Genomic DNA, 17,633 nt, shown 5'->3' with positions numbered 1-17,633 from the left:
TCTATCCTGAATTCTCTAGCCTTTTGCTTCCTGCCACTGAGTGTGTCCTGGCCAGAGAGATCTGAGAAGTGAGACCAAATGCGGCTGGGCACCAAAATAATGAGAAGATGTGGACAAGGGACCTGTGCATGGGGGTCGTCATAGGCATTTGCATGTGAAGCCACACTCAGGTCCACCCAATGCAAGGTTCCTGTCCTTAGCGACGCTCCTGCCTAGTGGCAGAAGCTGCTCCTGGTTTAGGAAATTGCGTGGGATTTCGGAGAGGCTGACAAAAGGCGGCATGTTTGACCTTTTCCAGAAGCAAAGCAAGGACCGATTTGGCCTGGAGGGGGATGAGGAGTCGACCATGCTGGAAGAATCCGTCTCTCCTAAAAAGTATGTTCCCCAGAGCCAGAGGGTTTGCGGGTTCTGCATGGGAACTGGGAGCCCAGAGTCCCCAGTGCAAATTGGCCATGAAGTGCCTTCATTCTTGCATCCCCTGCTGCCTTCTTCGGCAAACAGGGAATGCTTCTGTGAGTTTCCTTGTTGCCACAGTAAGGGTGTCTGAGCAGGGCCCTGGGGCTCGGAGATATATTATCCCGTCTCCCGCACTGCAGACGTGTGTGGCAGTTTCTGCAGTCTCCCGGTTCACATCTCACCTCTGTTAAACGCATCAAATGGCCTTAGGCAGACGTTGCTCTTGGGATTAGCTATCCTCCTTCCGGGAGGGGGGAGATCTTTTTATTATTTAGCAGTCTGGTTTGTGGTATTTCTGTCCTGCCTTTTCTGCCGTCAAATGGGCAAAGCCACTGCATGGTAAAGAAAAAGAGAACAAAATGAATGGAAACGGTAAAAACGTAAAAACGGGAGATCAGTGATCACAAGGCAAATACGACCATCTCTAAAATGAGCAAACGGCTTATATCCTTCTCCTCTACTCCGTTTTATCCCCACAACTACCCTGCGGGGTAGGTTAGACTGAACGGGGTAGGTTAGACTGAGCGAGCATCCATGGCAGGAATGGGGATTCGAACCTGGATCTCCCAGAGATTAGTGCCTTGCATTTTGGTGAGCGGATTCCACTTGTTCCATTGCAGGTCGACTATCCTGCAGCAGCAGTTCAACCGGACAGGGAAGGTGGAGCATGGCTCCGTGGCGCTGCCAGCGGTCATGCGGTCAGGCTCCACCGGTCCAGAGACTTTCAATGTGGGCAGCATGCCTTCACCCCAGCAACAGGTCACTGTCGGGCAAATGCACAGGGGCCACATGCCCCCCTTGGTAAGCCCCCACTCCCGTTCTCCTTCCACACCAGGCAGACTTTGTTGCATGTGTGTCACGACGTTTGGCCTCTTCCCTTCCCTGCTGGTTCTCCCGTGGCTCTAGATTTAACAGAGGAGGAGATGGGATGGTAGGACGGGGAGGGTGAGGTCTCTTACGTTGCTGGGCAGCCCAGGGGATGGGGAGATCCCATTGCAGCCTTCCCGTTTGGGGGTGGCTTAGAGGCAGCCGGTTGGCCATCGTGTGGATAGACTGATGGGCTCTCGGTTTGATCCAGCATAGCTCTCTTGTTCTTATAAAAGAAGAGCTGGAATGCATGGGATTGTCTGTGTGCTGGTTATCATCTTGGCACTGGGTTTTTTATGGTATCACTTCTGTTTTTTTCTGGCCTTCAGCTATTTGGGGCACCAACGGTTGGCGTGTGAGCTGATCTTGTCTACTGGTCTTTTTAGACAGTGACCATCTCCATGGAAGCTTCAGGGGACTTCCTGTTCTGTTTTAGATTTTTTTAAAAAACTGATTCTAGTTGATCAGGAAGTGTGCTTTGGGGAGAAAGCATAGAGTGCAAGTGTGAAGAATGAATCACAATCTGCCTACCTCGCAGGGTTATTGTGAGGCTTAACTGGGAGGGGGGGTGAGCTACTGGGGGAAAGTACAGAACGCAGAGTGTAGTGAATGAACTGCAAATTGTCTTAAAAACCTTCCACAGAGGGAGATGGGGTTACAGAAGCAGAGCCTGTCTTTGCATGCAGAAACTCTCAGTCTCAGTCCCTAGGAGGTGGCAGCTGCTGAGGGAGCTGGAGAGGGAGAAAGAGAGAGATCGTGTCCTAATTATAGTAGCCGGGGCTGAGCTAGACAGACCAGGCATCTGGCTAGATCTCTGATGGCTCCGTCTGGGAACAAAGGGACAATAGAGTGGATGGCCTTTGCCCTGTCCCAGTGTCTAAACTATCTATAGGTAGGTTGTTGGTTTGTGTATTTCATTTGTTCCCTGTTTTTCCTCCCCATTGGGGACCCAAAGTAACTTACATCGTGCTTCTCTCTTCCATTTTTTCCTCTCACAACAATCCTGTGAGGGAGGTTAGACTGCCAAGATATGAGGTCCCCAAGAGCCTCCAGGGCACAAGTGGGAATTCGAACCTGTGCCCCCCAGAGACTTTAACCACTACACCACACGGGCTCTCCAGTTATGGGTATCGTTACATAGAAGCTGCCTCTGTTAAACTCATCCCGGCAATTCATTGCAAATGGCCCAAGGCCCTTACAGTCTTAGGCAGAACTGGAAGAGATTAAAAATGCACAGGCTGATAAGAAATAAGAGTTGCAGGAAGAAATAACTGCTCTTCCCTCTCCTGCATAAAATGGGCCGTGGTGGGATTTTGCAAGGCAAACAACGCTGATTTCTATTGCTTCTGATACTTTGGCCTCATTATGTTCATGCGGCGCTTCCCATGAAGCAAGACGAGGCGGCCTCTCCTGCAAATGCATCCGGGAGCTTGCAGCTGCCCTCGAGCCGCTTGTGAAGTCTCCCCCCTCCCCTCTCTGGCTCAACAGACCTCTGCACAACAAGCACTGATGGGGACAATTAATACCAGCATGCACGCCGTCCAGCAGGCGCAAGAGGACCTCACGGAAGTAGACAATCTCCCGCCTCTGGGAAACGACATGGTAAGACCCCGAGGGGGTAAATGAAACGATGAGCTGCATTTTGGAGCTGTGCATTTGAGCTCTGTCTCATGGCAGGTTTGCTCCCATTGCTTATACCTGGATGCCTCTTGGCAATTTCCGCATGCTTGGGAGAAATCCACCAGAATAGACAGTTTCAGCGGTACGCAGACGGATGCTCGTTTCCTTATTTTACATCCTCTTGTTTTGAAAACTTGAGTGAAACTCCCAGAATATAAATTTGTGCATGGCGAGGGTCCCCACTGGCAGCCAAGCTAAATTTGGGGATTCACGTTTTTCATGCATTTCGTTTTATGTGTTTTAACTCTGTCGTAAAATGCCTCAAACTCTGTAAGGAAGAAAGGCAGCTGATAAAACATTTTTGGTAAAGAAAATGTCTCTTTTGCAGGCATCCAGGGTCTGGGTTCAAAACAAGGTGGATGAGTCGAAGCATGAAATCCACTCTCAGGTTGACGCCATCACTGCGGGAACCGCCTCTGTGGTGAACCTGACAGCAGGTAAATGGTGGTCTGACGGATATGGCTGGCTACTGCTCAACTTAAATAAGGCACTGGGAGGCAGTGGCTTCAGGCAGTGAGTGCCCCATGGGGACCGCAGTTATTTGTCAAGTGCTGTCCAGGAGGCGACATTCCCAGAGCTCTTTCCCTCCTTCTTCCCCGGGCATCTTTACAGTCAATGAGGCAAGCCCCACGTGTGGCAAGGAGGGCTTCCTGAACCCTGGTGGGGCAAACAGTTCTGTCATTTATTTATTTACCCGTTTCAAGGATTTTCAAACTGCCTGTTTATTCCAGTTTAGTAACTGGTTGCTGATGGATTTTTTCTGTCGTTCGTGACAGACCGATTGCTAACAGAATTTATTTATCTATTCAGGGGGATAGGAAAGCATTGTTCAGGATCCGGCCCATACTTTAAGAGACAGTTCTGGGTATAGATATCTTCAACTCTTTCTTCTTTGGAGAAAGCCTTCTAGGGTCCCTCTTCATCTGCTCGAGATTTGCAGTATGGCCGTATTCAGAGTCTCTGAGCATGTTGAGATCCGTATTTATTGGGAGTATTCTGAACGAGCCTTGACTTTCCCCTCGTGGGGCTCAAATTTAATTCAAAGCCAGAGCACCCAGTAAAGGAGATCTAAATGACATCACACACGCAACAATCCTCCCCAAGAGCTGGACTCCAATCAGAGCCAGCCTTGAAACCGCCTGAGCCCTTATTGGGAGTACTGCGGTGGAGAAATCCAATAATAAACAAATACAAGCTATGGCAAAAAGCAAAGCTGCAAAAAAACAAACAGTTGGGCACCTGTTCTGGAAGTTTCACAAATGGGCATTTTGGGTTGGCAGGTGACCCCGTGGACACGGACTACACGGCAGTGGGCTGTGCTATCACCACCATCTCTTCCAACCTCACGGAGATGTCCAAAGGGGTGAAGCTACTGGCTGCTCTGATGGACGATGAAGTCGGCAGCGGCGAGGATCTGCTAAAAGCTGCCCGGACCCTGGCAGGGGCCGTTTCAGACCTGCTGAAAGCTGTGGAGCCAACCTCGGGAGAGGTAGGGGCCCGTTCATGACCAGGTGGTGGGAAGAGCTTCAGAGTCCCTGGTCTTGCCATGAAGCTAAAAATCACCCCAAAATTTGCAGCATAATGCTGCAGGGGGTTTATAGAATCCTAGATTCATAGAGTTGGAAGGGGCACTACAGGCCATCTAGTCCAACCCCCTGCTCAACCTCCTGGTTTAAAGACCAAGCCATGACCTGTCCCTAGTTCAATTCCTGATTTTGCAGTGACCTCACAGGCATGCCTCTAGGCTCCCTCTTTTTCTGATGGTTATTTAAATTTTTTTAAAGCCATGCTCATCCTCAGTCCTTTATCTGCCTGGTGGGGGTAAATAATCCCCACAGGGTTGTTGGGTAGCACTTTGAACACTTCCAGTCCTATAAATATAAGATGTGTGCATATGCAGAAACTTCACATGGGCAAGTTGCTCTGTTGAGACTGTGTTGGGAGCATTTTTTGCCCTGGCGTTGGTTGTTTGAGGTTTCTCGGTGCAAATCACGATCCCATAGGATCAACTCAGTCTGAATCTGTCGTTTACTTTGCTTGCTGCATAGAGTCAAGAGGTCTGGGGATGTTTTCCCATGGAGGAGTAGGGGCTTTGAGACCTTTGAGCGGAAAAGTACTGTAGCCTAATTCCCCACTGCCCTTCTCTCCTCCCAGCCTCGCCAAACGGTCTTGACAGCAGCCGGGAGCATCGGCCAGGCCAGTGGGGAACTCCTCCGGCAGATTGGAGAGAACGAAACGGACGAGCGGTTCCAGGTAAGGGAAGCTGCACAAGAATCTTCACTGGGTGGGTGAAGGTCAGCTGTGGCAGCCATTTTATGGCTGGCTGCACCTCATGAGGTAGCCATTTTGTGGCTGCACCTACCACCTTTTGTCTAAATTCCACAGGATCAAAAAGAACCTCCTGATTTAGATAATGTGGGTTTTGCCTCAGGATGTGGGTGAGCAGGCCCTAGTTGCTTTGTCTGGGGAGCAGTCCCATTCCATTTGAGAGGCCAGTTCCGACCCCAAAGGGCTTTTGCCTCAGTGGGCAACACTGTGAGGCAGGCCGTTTTCACAGCCCGCCTCTCCACCCGGCTGCTTCTCTCCCTCTTCCTAGGATGTGCTGATGAGTCTCGCCAAAGCCGTGGCCAACGCCGCAGCCATGCTGGTGCTCAAAGCCAAGCATGTCGCTCAGGTGGCCGAGGACCTGGTTCTGCAGAACAGAGTGATCGCTGCCGCCACCCAGTGTGCACTGTCCACCTCTCAGCTGGTTGCTTGCGCAAAGGTACAGCAGCTCATGTCCGGGGAAGAGGTTGAATCTCCAGGAGCAGCCTGGATCAACGGGTAAAACAAAACCCACTTCTAGGAGCATCTGGATTTATGCAGTTGTGGTGCCTGAATGGTCACGTGACCCTCGGTGTTTCTGTGCAGGTGGTCAGCCCCACCATCAGCTCCCCAGTGTGCCAGGAGCAGCTGATCGAAGCCGGCAAACTGGTGGACCGTTCTGTGGAGAACTGCGTGCGTGCCTGCCAGGCCGCCACAGACGACACGGAGCTGCTGAAGCAGGTCAGCGCAGCTGCCAGCGTGGTCACCCAGGCCTTGAGTGACCTCCTGCAGCATGTCCGGCAGTTTGCCAGCCGGGGGGAGCCCATCGGCCGCTACGACCAGGCCACGGACACCATCATGTGTGTCACCGAGAGCATCTTCAGCTCCATGGGAGATGCTGGTAAGCTGCTTGGACACCCTGGCCTCCCTTTGGGTGTCTCTGTTGGCCTCCTTTGCTGGCATGTTGTGGGGACGTGCATATGGAGACAACTGGAGGACAGAAACAAGGAGGGAGTTTTTACTGAGTATCCAGCTATAATGAGCCAGTTAGGGAGGGTGTGGCTATGTCTGGAAGGGATAACGGAGAGATAAAAAGCAAGTTTTTAACTCGCTCCTGTTGTAGGTGAAATGGTACGGCAGGCCAGGGTTCTCGCGCAAGCCACGTCGGACCTCGTCAATGCCATGAGGTCGGATGCTGAAGCGGAAATCGACATGGACAATTCAAAGAAGCTTCTTGCTGCTGCTAAGCTGCTGGCTGATTCTACAGCCCGGATGGTGGAAGCGGCCAAGGTACCTTGTGGCTGTGTGGAAGAGGGTTAGGAATCATCCACACGGACTGGGTGAGCAGGTGCAAGGCTGCAAAGGGGCGGGTTGAATTCAGCAGACTTCCAGCAAGGATGCAGGGAGTCCAGGAAAAAAGGAGAATTTTTATCCCTCCCTAAGGAATATTTGAGACAGCCCCTTTGGGAGGCTCAGCCCAGTTGCTCTGTGGGCCTCCACACAGGCCACCATTGGTCAGAGAGGCTTTTCCAGCTCCAATGGGCTTTTCTTTTCTGACTGGTTCCACCAGGGGGCTGCAGCCCACCCCGAAAACGAAGACCAGCAGCAGCGGCTCCGGGAAGCGGCAGAAGGCCTGCGGGTGGCCACCAATGCAGCTGCCCAGAATGCCATTAAGAAGAAAATCGTCAACAGATTAGAGGTGAGAAACCAGCCTGGGCTCAGGCCTTTGCCTCTGTCCATGCTGAAGTGTGTGGGTTCACACAGACTCTGAGGGGCTCCATTTGTGTTCTTTCCCAGGTTGCTGCAAAGCAGGCAGCAGCAGCGGCAACACAGACCATCGCAGCCTCCCAAAATGCAGCTGTTTCTAACAAGAACACATCCTCTCACCAGCAGCTGGTCCAGAGCTGCAAGGTAGGTAGGAGGATGCTGCAAACTTGGTAGGGGGAAGGGAAGGGGGATCGCTTGGTAGGGGGAAGGGAAGAAACTATTCCAAAAGAAACGAGGCCTGGCTGTACAATCCAGGAAGGAAAGGTGCTCTGTGCTGTGCAGACCACAAACGGAAAGCAGGATCCTGTCGAAAGAGTCAGCGGTTCACCCAGAACAGGTGGGGACTGTTCCCAACTGGCCATGACTTGGCAAAGTAGTTTGAACTGTGTACGTAAACCTTTCAGAGGAGACAGTTAGTTTGTGAGGGATCCAATCCCAGACCCAACTGGGACCGGGACTGAGAATGTGCAGGGCTTCCAATCTGGCAGCTTCCTGTGGACTTTGGACTCTGTGCGCACGTGTAAAAAGAAAGTTGATATCCTGCGCAGCTGCAGGATCCTCGGCCAGCCTGCATCATCTGTGGCTAAGGTAGCAACACAAAACCATCATGTTCAGAGGATGCATACCTCTGGCTATAAACAGGAGGGAAGATACTGCTCTCGCGGCCTACATTGGGGCTCCTGAGGGGACATCAGTCAGATGGGGACACAGATGGGCCTGGGTCCTCTAAATAGGGGCATAGGAAAAGGCTGCTGTTTCCAAGGCCTGTTGGAACTCAGCACAAGATGGGCTGCTTCTTCCAAGAGGCCGCAGGGTGGAAATAATAAGGCAATGTTCTTTTGTTGTGCAAAAGGGACCCGTTCTTCCAATGTAAGAGTCCGGCCTTCATTCCAGAAGAATGGCTCATGGCAGAATCGCAGCTTGGGCGGAGAATCCAAAGCCTGCGGATCCATATTTATAATCTCAGGGTTTAATGTGCTGGCGAGGCATGATAGGCCTTGCACTCTCCATGTCCCCTCGGTGCTCGGAGAGCAATGCAAATCCAAACAAATCTGCAGAATGAGCTCAGAGCGCCCTCCGAGGGCTTTTTCTCCCCCCCTTTGCGATTGAGCAACCAAGTGGCTGAAGGGACAGGATGGATTATCTACAGAGATATGATGGCATGGATGAGGAATGCGCTTCTTGCCTGCACCAATTGAACTTGTGTGCATAGACAGCTGGACCGATGCAGTGTGCTCCTGAGTTGGGGGATGGAAGTGTGTCCTTCTGTGGCCACCCCTGGCTTCTCTACACATGCTCATAGGAATAGTCCAAAAAATCACAAAAAAAATCAGTCCAAGTGCACATTAAAGACTAACACAATTTGTGGCAGGAGAGGATCTTTCATGAGTCGCTGCTCCCTTCTCAAGATTCCATGAAAGCTCCTTCCCGGCCATAAACTGTGTTCATCTTTAGGTGTTGCTGGAAGTCCACAAGCAGCTGGTTTAAGGGTAGCTGGCAATTCTGTCTTGTGAACCTCAGGGAAGGGCGTTATATAAATATAATAAATAAATAAATTCTGTATTTTCTTCTTCGTTTAACCAGTCTTAGAACTTGCGCTTTCCCCCCTTCTGTTGGTGACCTGTGCAGGATGTTTGCTTTTAATACATTTTTGCTCAGCCCTGACAGTTTACCAAGCAGGAAACGACTGGCTCTCTGCATTTGGTTTTCAACGGCCTTCTCTCCTCCTCTCCCTTCCCTGCAGAACGTTGCAGATCACATTCCCCAGCTTGTCCAGGGCGTGAGGGGGAGCCAAGCCCAGGCTGAAAATCTCAGCGCTCAACTTGCCTTGATAAACTCCAGCCAGAATTTCCTGCAGGTATGGCAAACGTGAGGAATCTGGAGAGGCAGAGGGCGGAATTGCCGTCCAGGATGGGCCCCTGGCAGGAAACGAGCTTGCATCCCCCAAGCTTCCTACCTCGCTGATGTTAGGAGAGATGTCAGGGGAAGGGCTGGGCTGTGGAAGAGAGCTTTGTAATTTCAAGCAAAAACGGAAGAGACAGCTGTGTGGATTGGGAGCCTGCTTGGACACAGTGAAGCTGCCTTTTACTAAATCAGACTCCTGGTCCTTCAAAGTCAGTGTTGGGAACTCAGAGTGGCAGCTGCTCTCCCGAGTCCCTGCTGGAGACTGACTGTTGTCAGATCCTTTAACTAGGAATGCTAGGGAATGGGGTGCAGGTTAACACATGCCATGCCTCATGATGCTACCTTATACTGAATCTGGGCCCCTCAGTGTTGTCTACTCTCCAAAGTCTCAGACTGAGGCCTCTCCCATCCCCTCCTGCCTGGTCCTTTGAACTGGAGGTGCCGGGGATTGAACCTGGGACCTCCTGCCTGCCAAGCAAAGGATCTGTAGCTGAGCCATAGCCCCTCCATTGGCAAAGCATAAGCTCAGCTGATGGGCATGCAAGGCAACCATGACCAACAACCTTGCCTTGTTTTCTTGTGTTTCCTCCAACAGCCGGGAAGCAAAATGGTGGCCTCGGCCAAAGCGGCGGTCCCAACCGTGGCCGATCAGGCGGCTGCCATGCAGCTCAGCCAGTGTGCCAAGAACTTGGCCACCAGCCTTGCAGAGCTGAGGACTGCCTCCCAGAAGGTGAGCTGACGCAGGAGAAGGTGAACTCTGCCTTTCGCCAGTGGTGGCTTTGCCAAGTCAGTCTTCTTGGACTGGCCTTTTTGAGGTGGCCAGAACACTCTTGGGTTTGGACTGTTTTGAAGGTGTCACTGTTCCATTTGGGGGTGGGTGGGGGTCCACTTCAATGCCAGTGGGATTGCTTGGGGCACGATGGTTGGAAATGTAAATTGGTTTCTCTGTTTCTGTCTGTCATTTTGGGCTGGGTCCATTCCCATGCTGCGTCTGGTTCGGGGTGGAATCCTTTATATCACAAATGAGGCATGTGCCCTTGGGAGATGCACTGGTCATCTACCCCTGTTTTCTGTTCATTCACAAAGGCGCATGAAGCATGTGGTCCCATGGAAATAGACTCTGCCCTGAACACGGTCCAGACGCTAAAAAATGAACTGCAAGACGCAAAGATGGCAGCTATTGATGGACAGTTGAAACCGCTCCCAGGGGAAACGGTAAAAAGGGGAAGGGGGATTAGGGGGACATTGGAATCAATAGTGCCTTGGTCCATCAAGCTCAGAGCTGCTCCCTGGCAGAGGGGGCCTCACTTTCCTTCCTCCCTCCCTCCCAGCATTTATTAGCCCCCTTTCTTCCTAAATAAAACCAAAATTTAAAAATCATGGTCTAGATCTGCTTTATTCAAGTGCAGTCCTAAAAAAAAGCCCTCCTCTGCTGCCCCCTAAAGATTGAGGGGCCCATTTTGTGCGGAGCATCCCCCATGACTTCTGCTGATACTAATTTGCCTCGAGAAAACATAACTGAGGAAATGGTGAAATGGTGGGGGCCATCTTCTGCCCCTTTCCCTTTGGGACATGGCTGCCTCAGAGGAGGCCATTCTGTGCTCTCAGAGGGCGAGATTTCAGCAGCCAGGGAGAGGCGGGAGGTTGAGTGTTGGCCGGCCCATTGCTTGGCCTCCACTGAAGCTTTTCTCACTTTCCCTCAGCTGGAGAAGTGTGCACAGGACCTGGGAAGTACCTCCAAGGCTGTGGGCTCATCTATGGCCCAGCTGCTGACATGCGCGGCACAAGGGAATGAACACTACACAGGTACAGCGGAATGGCTAGGAGGCTGACAGCCGCACTCTTCATCGGGGGCAAGGGAGGCATCCAATTTGGCCTGCCCCGTGCTCTCCTTCGCTCCATCTGTGTCAAAGGAAGACCAGTCTTTATGCTCAGCTGCTTGCCTTCCGTGCTGCTTCTCCTCCTGTCATCTCAGCCATGGACTCCAGGCTCTGCTATTGTGCCTTGCGTAGAACCCAGTTGTTTTGGGAGAGGGGGTCCTCCCCCCTCCCCCTCCTTCCCTCAACCACAGTACCTGATGAAAATGGCACATTGCAGTGCGTTTGGACATACGGCAGAGGAAGCAAAGAGGAAGGGTTGTCTTCTCTTCCCTGCTTCTCTAAGATGTGTTGTTCTCAGGGGGGGGGGGGAATTTGCCAGCAGCCTCACAGGGAGGACAACCCCTCTCTAGCCCCCTCCCCACTTCCTTGCTCTTGCTTGCCAGTCCAAGCAGTACTTAGCCTTTTATGGGCCACTGGAGCATTCAGAGTGTACCAAATTCCCTCAGTGCTTCCTCGTTGCCCAGGTCCAGGATGCACTCAGCAACTTTGAACTCTCTTGTGTAAAAGGGCACAAAGGATCTGCGGCTCTGAGGCTTTGGGGAAGGGGGCTGTGAAGGGTGGGATCCCCACGGTATACTGGCCATAGGACAGAGAGAAACCGTTGTGTTCCCCCTGCAGGAGTTGCTGCCAGAGAGACAGCCCAGGCTTTGAAGACCTTAGCTCAAGCGGCCCGGGGCGTGGCTGCATCCACCAGTGACCCCACAGCCGCTCATGCCATGTTGGACTCAGCCAGGGATGTCATGGAAGGCTCGGCGATGCTCATCCACGAAGCCAAACAGGCCCTGGTGGCCCCGGGGGATGCAGAGAGCCAGCAGAGACTGGCACAGGTGAATGGGGGGCTTGGCACACAGTGAGGGATGCCCGGGGCTGGTGATGCTCCAGGTTCCAGACTGTGACAGGCTGCCTGCCTGAATCCCACTGAGGGTCGTCTTAGTGCTGTAGTGGAGAGTGGTGGTGTCTAATCTGCTCTTTGTCTTCCCCGGAAGGTGGCCAAGGCCGTCTCCCACTCCCTGAACAACTGTGTGAATTGCCTGCCAGGCCAGAAAGACGTGGACGTGGCCTTGAAGAGCATTGGGGAATCTAGCAAGAAGCTGCTGGTGGAATCGGTGAGGTGCTTTCAGAAGAAATCTTCTGGGGTTTCACGCGGGGCTTTAGATGCATGTTGTGCTGGTGAAAAAAGGCAGGCCTCTAGAGGGAGGACGAGGGAGTCAGGGTGGGTGAGTGGGTTGATGCGTGTCACAACCTGACTGTAGGCGAGCCCTACGTGGGGGAGGTGGTTGTGAGGACTGTGAAGAGGGAAGGAGAGAGGTAGGCGAGTGAGTGAAGGGATACAGACTGAGGCACCCTGGAGCAGGAGAGAAATCTGCATGGAGTTTATTATCCTAAGTGGCAAGTTCAGAAATTAGGCTTTATGGACACCGACAGAGAGCCCTGTCCTGATTTTGGATGTTCAGCCACTAACCCGGGTCCCCCATTTCCTCAGTTACCTCCCAGCTCAAAATCATTCCAAGAGGCTCAGAGCGAGCTGAACCAGGCTGCGGCTGACCTGAACCAGTCGGCAGGAGAGGTGGTCCACGCAACGCGGGGCCAGAGCGGGGAGTTGGCAGCAGCCTCTGGGAAGTTCAGTGAGGATTTTGATGAGTTCCTGGATGCTGGCATCGAAATGGCTGGACAAGCTCAGGTGAGGCCTGCTGCCCCTGCAGTGTGATGTGGATGCCAAAACTCAGCGATAATAAACATCAAATCATGCATAAACCTGTATCAGTTTCTTCACTCAAAGTGTTTAATGGATTGCAGAATGTGCTTGATGAAAAGAACAAAACATTTCGGTTTATACCTTCCTCCGTTCGGTATCAAATCGTTCAGCTTAATAAAGGACAATCAGTTGTGAAGATACAGAAGTTGAAAACATCTATTATATTATTCCAGAAACAGCTGCATCTTGCAGTCAAACATAAAACTGGTGGTTTACAAAGAGCGGACAGAAGAGAACTCGTGGCCATTCCGGTTTCTGAGTCAGAAAAGACTGACCCGCCCCTTGCTGGCAAAACGTCCATGCCCACCCGCTGTCCCTTGTTGTCTTTATGAACACAATATGCTAATTGAAGTGGTCGGTGGAGAAGACACACTATTTGCTGCCACCGTAGGAGCCTGGGATGCAGCTTTTGGTCCAGAGTGGGTTGCCAGCCTTCCTGCTAACTAAATGATTGTGGGCTGGCTGTGCCAGGCAGAGACGGGCAAGCCGCTCGACAAATAGAAGGCTTGTCCGACAAGAGATTGGAAGTTCTCCCTCCCCCCCTCACTTTCTCTATCAAGGTCTCTATTGTGGAGGCTGCTTGAGTGCAGCTCCCTTTCCACTGGCGTGAAGGGAAGCCTCGAGTCAGACGCTGCCTCTTCAGAAAGCCAGCCTAAGCTTGAAGCTCTCAGCCAGGCATGTTAGGCAACTTCCTGCCTGCTATGTGCCATTCACCCCCCGCCTCTCCTTTCTGGGCTTCCAGACTAAAGAGGACCAGATTCAAGTAATCGGGAACCTGAAGAATATCTCCATGGCTTCCAGCAAGCTGCTCTTGGCTGCCAAGTCTCTGTCGGTTGACCCAGGAGCGCCCAATGCTAAGAACCTCCTGGCTGCAGCTGCGAGGTAAGGGCAGGAGGTGGCCTTTGAGGACTGGGAGGAGGTTTCCAGTTGGGTTCTTCTGCAGAAGGGCTTTTTGTTGAGCCCGCGATGTCCCAGAAACCTCCGGGTCCTGCCAAGATCTGATGAGATTGGGCTGAGATTTTTGCAGCCATCGAAATGTGGGTCTGGCTTTCCCTGTAGCTTAGTCACCTGCTTAAAACTAAGAAGCTAAGAAGCAGTGTGTGTAGATGAATTTGAAGATGCATGGGGTTAGACCCTTCCCGCTCCACTCAGCCGATGCCATTGTGTCCCTCCAGCATCTTTTGCATCAGAGGAGGGTTCCTTGCCCCAGAGGAACACACTGTTGTTGGCCGAACCCAGGAAGAGCAAAGCCTAAAGATGCCTCTGTCTTCACGAAGTATCTTTGCATCTTTCCTTCCAGGGCCGTGACGGAGAGTATAAACCAGCTGATCACCCTGTGTACCCAGCAAGCTCCCGGGCAGAAGGAGTGTGACAACGCTCTCCGGGAACTGGAGGTACCGGGGCATTCCTGGGTTTGTGGGGTGTGGCTGGCAAGGATGTGTTCTGATGCAGTGGGAAAAGATTCGCAATGACTGAGCACAGATCAGTTCAAACCTTCCCCTTGTTTACATGAGCAGGGACTCCCTCCTGGCTGTGTTTACTGCCACCCCTCATTTGGTGGTTTCCAAACCAGAAATTACCTTAGGCCGCACCTTGAGTATGGCTGCCTTCCCTGACGATGCCCTGGTTGCTTTCAGACTGTCAAAGGGATGCTAGAAAACCCCAACGAGCCTGTGAGTGACCTTTCCTACTTCGACTGCATTGAAGGTGTGATGGAGAACTCAAAGGTAGCCTGCTTGTTTTCTCTGTTCTTGTCTTCCTTCGGGGCCAGCTGAGAGCAGAAGTGGGCAACGTTATTTCAGTCGGTGCTCCCTAAAATTTTGGAAGGGAGGTGGTCTGAAGATGGGGTGGGGGGCTGTGATGCTGAATCAATCAAGATCAATATTGTCTGCTCAGACTGGCAGCTGCTGTCTGGGGTCTCAAGCAGAGTCATTCACATCATGTAATCAGGGGTTGAACCTGGGATCTTCTGTGTGGCTCTGAGCCACAGCCCCTCCCCAATGTCTTGGGGCAGCAGAGAGGTGCAGAACTGCAATGCAACCCAGTGTGATGGAAGGTTTTTTCTGCATTGCTTTCCCCCAAAGGTGCTTGGAGAGGCAATGGCAGGAATCTCACAGAATGCCAAGACAGGAGACCTGCCCGTCTTCGGCGAATGTGTCGGGGTGGCTTCCAAGGCCCTCTGTGGTCTGACCGAAGCAGCGGCTCAGGCAAGTCTCTGGTTGCTGGTCCATCAATTGTCTGAATTGGTGGCCTGTCTGGGATGGTCCAGGTGAGCCTGATCATCTCAGAAGCTGAGGGCTCCTCTCTCTTGGTGGATCCCAAAGTACATGGCCTTGAGAAGAGTGAAATCCACTCTGAGGCTCTCCTGTTCCTTTGATCTGCATCTAGGCATCTTACCTGGTGGGCATCTCCGATCCAAACAGCCAGGCAGGCCAGCAGGGCCTCGTGGACCCGATCCAGTTTGCCAGGGCCAACCAGGCAATCCAGATGGCGTGTCAGAACTTGGTGGACCCGGCAAGCAGCCCATCCCAGGTAAGGGCCTCCGTGGATGTGCCACGCCATTTGGGAATTACATCCAGAGCAATTCTGCCAAGAATGACATGGCGGGAACGTACAGACTCTTGGTGTTTATGCCCCAGCATCCCTCTGCAGCAGGGCTGCTCTGTCTGCCTTCTCAGGTTTTATCTGCCGCAACCATTGTGGCCAAGCACACCTCCGCACTGTGCAACGCCTGCCGAATCGCCTCCTCCAAGACAGCCAACCCTGTGGCGAAGAGGCACTTTGTGCAGTCAGCCAAGGAAGTGGCCAACAGTACGGCCAACCTGGTGAAAACCATCAAGGTAGGAGCGCCTCACGTCTGTGCAGGACGAGGCTCTGGATCTTTCAAGAGGTCCTTAAGAACCTAAGAGAAACCTTGTTAGATCAGACCATCGGCCCACCCAGTCCAGCACTCTGTGTTCCACACAGCTGGCTTTGGGGATCTGATCCCACCTTTGTGCTTCCTCGCTAGGCCTTGGACGGCGACTTCTCCGAAGACAATCGGACCAAGTGCCGCATTGCGACCGCCCCCTTGATTGAAGCTGTGGAAAACCTCACGGCCTTTGCCTCCAACCCCGAATTTGTCAGCATTCCGGCCCAGATTAGTCCGGAGGTAGGAGAATGGCTGGGTCTGGTCAGCGTGTGGAGATGTGGCGCCTTTCTCGGTGGGAGTGCCAGGGCCTGTTCTGTTCTCCTGGGAGGGAAATGGGCTTCTTCTGGATCTAAGCAGCGGGTTTGCCAGGCCATCAACACTCAGGGAGGAGATGCAAGCTGAGGCCTCTGCTTTGCAGAAGATCCCAGGGTTGATCCTTAGCGTAGAGGACCTCAAGCCCCTGGAACTGGACAGCTTCAGGCACTAGTTGATATTCTTTCTCAGTCAAAGGTGTCTGTCCCCTCTTCTCCACGGCCTGCAGGGTTCTCGTGCCCAGGAGCCCATCCTCACCTCTGCCAAGACCATGCTGGAGAGCTCCTCGTCACTCATCAAAACCGCTCGCTCATTGGCCATCAACCCCAAGGACCCGCCCACCTGGTCCGTTCTGGCCGGCCACTCCCACACGGTGTCCGAGTCTATCAAGAGCCTCATCACTTCCATTCGGTACCTTTCCTTTCTTCTTCTAGCCCGTAGCGTGCGCCTCTGAGCATCTCACCGCTCTCTCTGATAACTTTTACCGCAGGGTGCCACAACAGGGTGCCCAGAGGCCTGCTGGTGGTTGTAAACAAAAGGGCAGGGCTCTTGACCAGCAGGGGTTTTAGGTGGCCACTGGAGATCCGAATGACGGTGCAGATTGAAATAGCACGGTTTCAGCAGCAGTTGCCAGCCACCAAAGTTGGCTTCATTAATCCTTACTCCTCTTTCCTGCTGCATTCTTAAAATTAGCCCTCTTCTCCCCCGCCTTTTGAGGTGGGCTCCGCTTTCTGTGGTGCTTGCACCCAGCCTGCCGTGTCAGACGAGGGGCTGCTAAGGGCAGTGGGTGCAGGGAAGGATGGTTCTGCTCTTTGTCCTGAAGTCGTTTTCCCCCTTGCGCAAAGACGGCTGCCTGGATGAAAATATACCTCGTAGCCGTTTCATTTGCTCTTCCCTCAATCCTGAAGGCTGATCATGAGTTGATTATGCATCCAGGCTGGCCCCCAGGTGGAGAATTTCCTTGGATTTAGATAGGGCTGGGATCCACGCGGAAGAGGGGGCTCGACAAAAGGGTGTGAAAACTCCAGCACTGCAGTTGTCCTTCAGGGTTTTACGCGAAAGATTAAGTAATGCTGTTTTTTCTGCCCGTCGTGTTTTGCTCCTTTCCTCTGCAGAGACAAAGCCCCCGGCCAGAGGGAGTGTGACTTCTCCATCGATGGGATCAACAGATGTATCCGGGATATTGAACAGGCCTCGCTTGCCTCAGTCAGTCAAAACCTGGCCACCAGAGACGACATTTCTGTGGAGGTACGAAAAGTGGCATTCCAAAAGGGAAGGGGAAAGAGGCCTCCCTCCCAGCCAGATGTGTCTGTTTGGGGGGGGGGGGGGAAGAGGTATAGCACAAGAGCTGCTCAGTCTTGTGTAGGCTCTTGCTGTGGCACAACCAGAAGATACTCCCAAGACTCACTGCTGCCCTTGCTGAATGGGTAGGCCCAGCCAGCAGGGGTAGATTTGATGACTGGTGCCACGTTTTGTTGCCTGCCAGGCCTTGCAGGAGCAACTGACATCTGTCGTCCAAGAAATCGGGCATCTCATAGACCCCATTGCCACAGCAGCCCGGGGAGAGGCCGCTCAGCTCGGGCACAAGGTAAGAGATCGTACAGAAGGTGAATTAGCCATATGGTGCTCTGACACATGACAGTCCAAGGAATCCAGAGTTTTTAGCAGGAAGGAGACACCTGATTTTAATAAGAATAAAAATGCTCAAGCACTGGACCAGATTTGGGGTAGCAGAAGAAAGCTCCTCCCCTGCCACAAATGTTGTTAATCTCCTGGATTCTGGCCCTTTTCTACA

The 17,633-nt window shown here is 52.6% G+C and overlaps 1 protein-coding gene across 4 annotated transcripts in view; it reads left to right on the top strand.

The window, feature by feature from the left end:
- TLN2 (talin 2) overlaps window positions 1-17,633 on the top strand; it is a 78,035-nt gene that overhangs the window by 45,479 nt on the left and 14,923 nt on the right. For all 4 annotated transcript variants that reach the window (XM_077317924.1, XM_077317926.1, XM_077317923.1 and 1 more), the window contains exons 12-39: window positions 299-375; window positions 1,077-1,257; window positions 2,812-2,925; window positions 3,332-3,440; window positions 4,284-4,492; window positions 5,158-5,256; window positions 5,600-5,767; window positions 5,914-6,208; window positions 6,431-6,597; window positions 6,878-7,006; window positions 7,105-7,218; window positions 8,819-8,932; window positions 9,575-9,709; window positions 10,066-10,194; window positions 10,683-10,785; window positions 11,478-11,686; window positions 11,846-11,965; window positions 12,343-12,540; window positions 13,358-13,497; window positions 13,916-14,009; window positions 14,253-14,342; window positions 14,700-14,822; window positions 15,004-15,147; window positions 15,294-15,455; window positions 15,626-15,766; window positions 16,068-16,249; window positions 16,954-17,086; window positions 17,325-17,426. In XM_077317924.1, the coding sequence (XP_077174039.1) occupies window positions 299-375; window positions 1,077-1,257; window positions 2,812-2,925; window positions 3,332-3,440; window positions 4,284-4,492; window positions 5,158-5,256; window positions 5,600-5,767; window positions 5,914-6,208; window positions 6,431-6,597; window positions 6,878-7,006; window positions 7,105-7,218; window positions 8,819-8,932; window positions 9,575-9,709; window positions 10,066-10,194; window positions 10,683-10,785; window positions 11,478-11,686; window positions 11,846-11,965; window positions 12,343-12,540; window positions 13,358-13,497; window positions 13,916-14,009; window positions 14,253-14,342; window positions 14,700-14,822; window positions 15,004-15,147; window positions 15,294-15,455; window positions 15,626-15,766; window positions 16,068-16,249; window positions 16,954-17,086; window positions 17,325-17,426 (3,981 nt within the window). The remainder of the gene's footprint in view (window positions 1-298; window positions 376-1,076; window positions 1,258-2,811; window positions 2,926-3,331; window positions 3,441-4,283; window positions 4,493-5,157; window positions 5,257-5,599; window positions 5,768-5,913; window positions 6,209-6,430; window positions 6,598-6,877; window positions 7,007-7,104; window positions 7,219-8,818; window positions 8,933-9,574; window positions 9,710-10,065; window positions 10,195-10,682; window positions 10,786-11,477; window positions 11,687-11,845; window positions 11,966-12,342; window positions 12,541-13,357; window positions 13,498-13,915; window positions 14,010-14,252; window positions 14,343-14,699; window positions 14,823-15,003; window positions 15,148-15,293; window positions 15,456-15,625; window positions 15,767-16,067; window positions 16,250-16,953; window positions 17,087-17,324; window positions 17,427-17,633) is intronic.

The sequence above is a fragment of the Paroedura picta genome, chromosome 18 (assembly GCF_049243985.1).
Source record: "Paroedura picta isolate Pp20150507F chromosome 18, Ppicta_v3.0, whole genome shotgun sequence".
Taxonomy (NCBI): domain Eukaryota; kingdom Metazoa; phylum Chordata; class Lepidosauria; order Squamata; family Gekkonidae; genus Paroedura; species Paroedura picta.
Note: the sequence above shows the minus strand (reverse complement) of the source record. Positions and strands in the feature narration are given on the sequence as shown.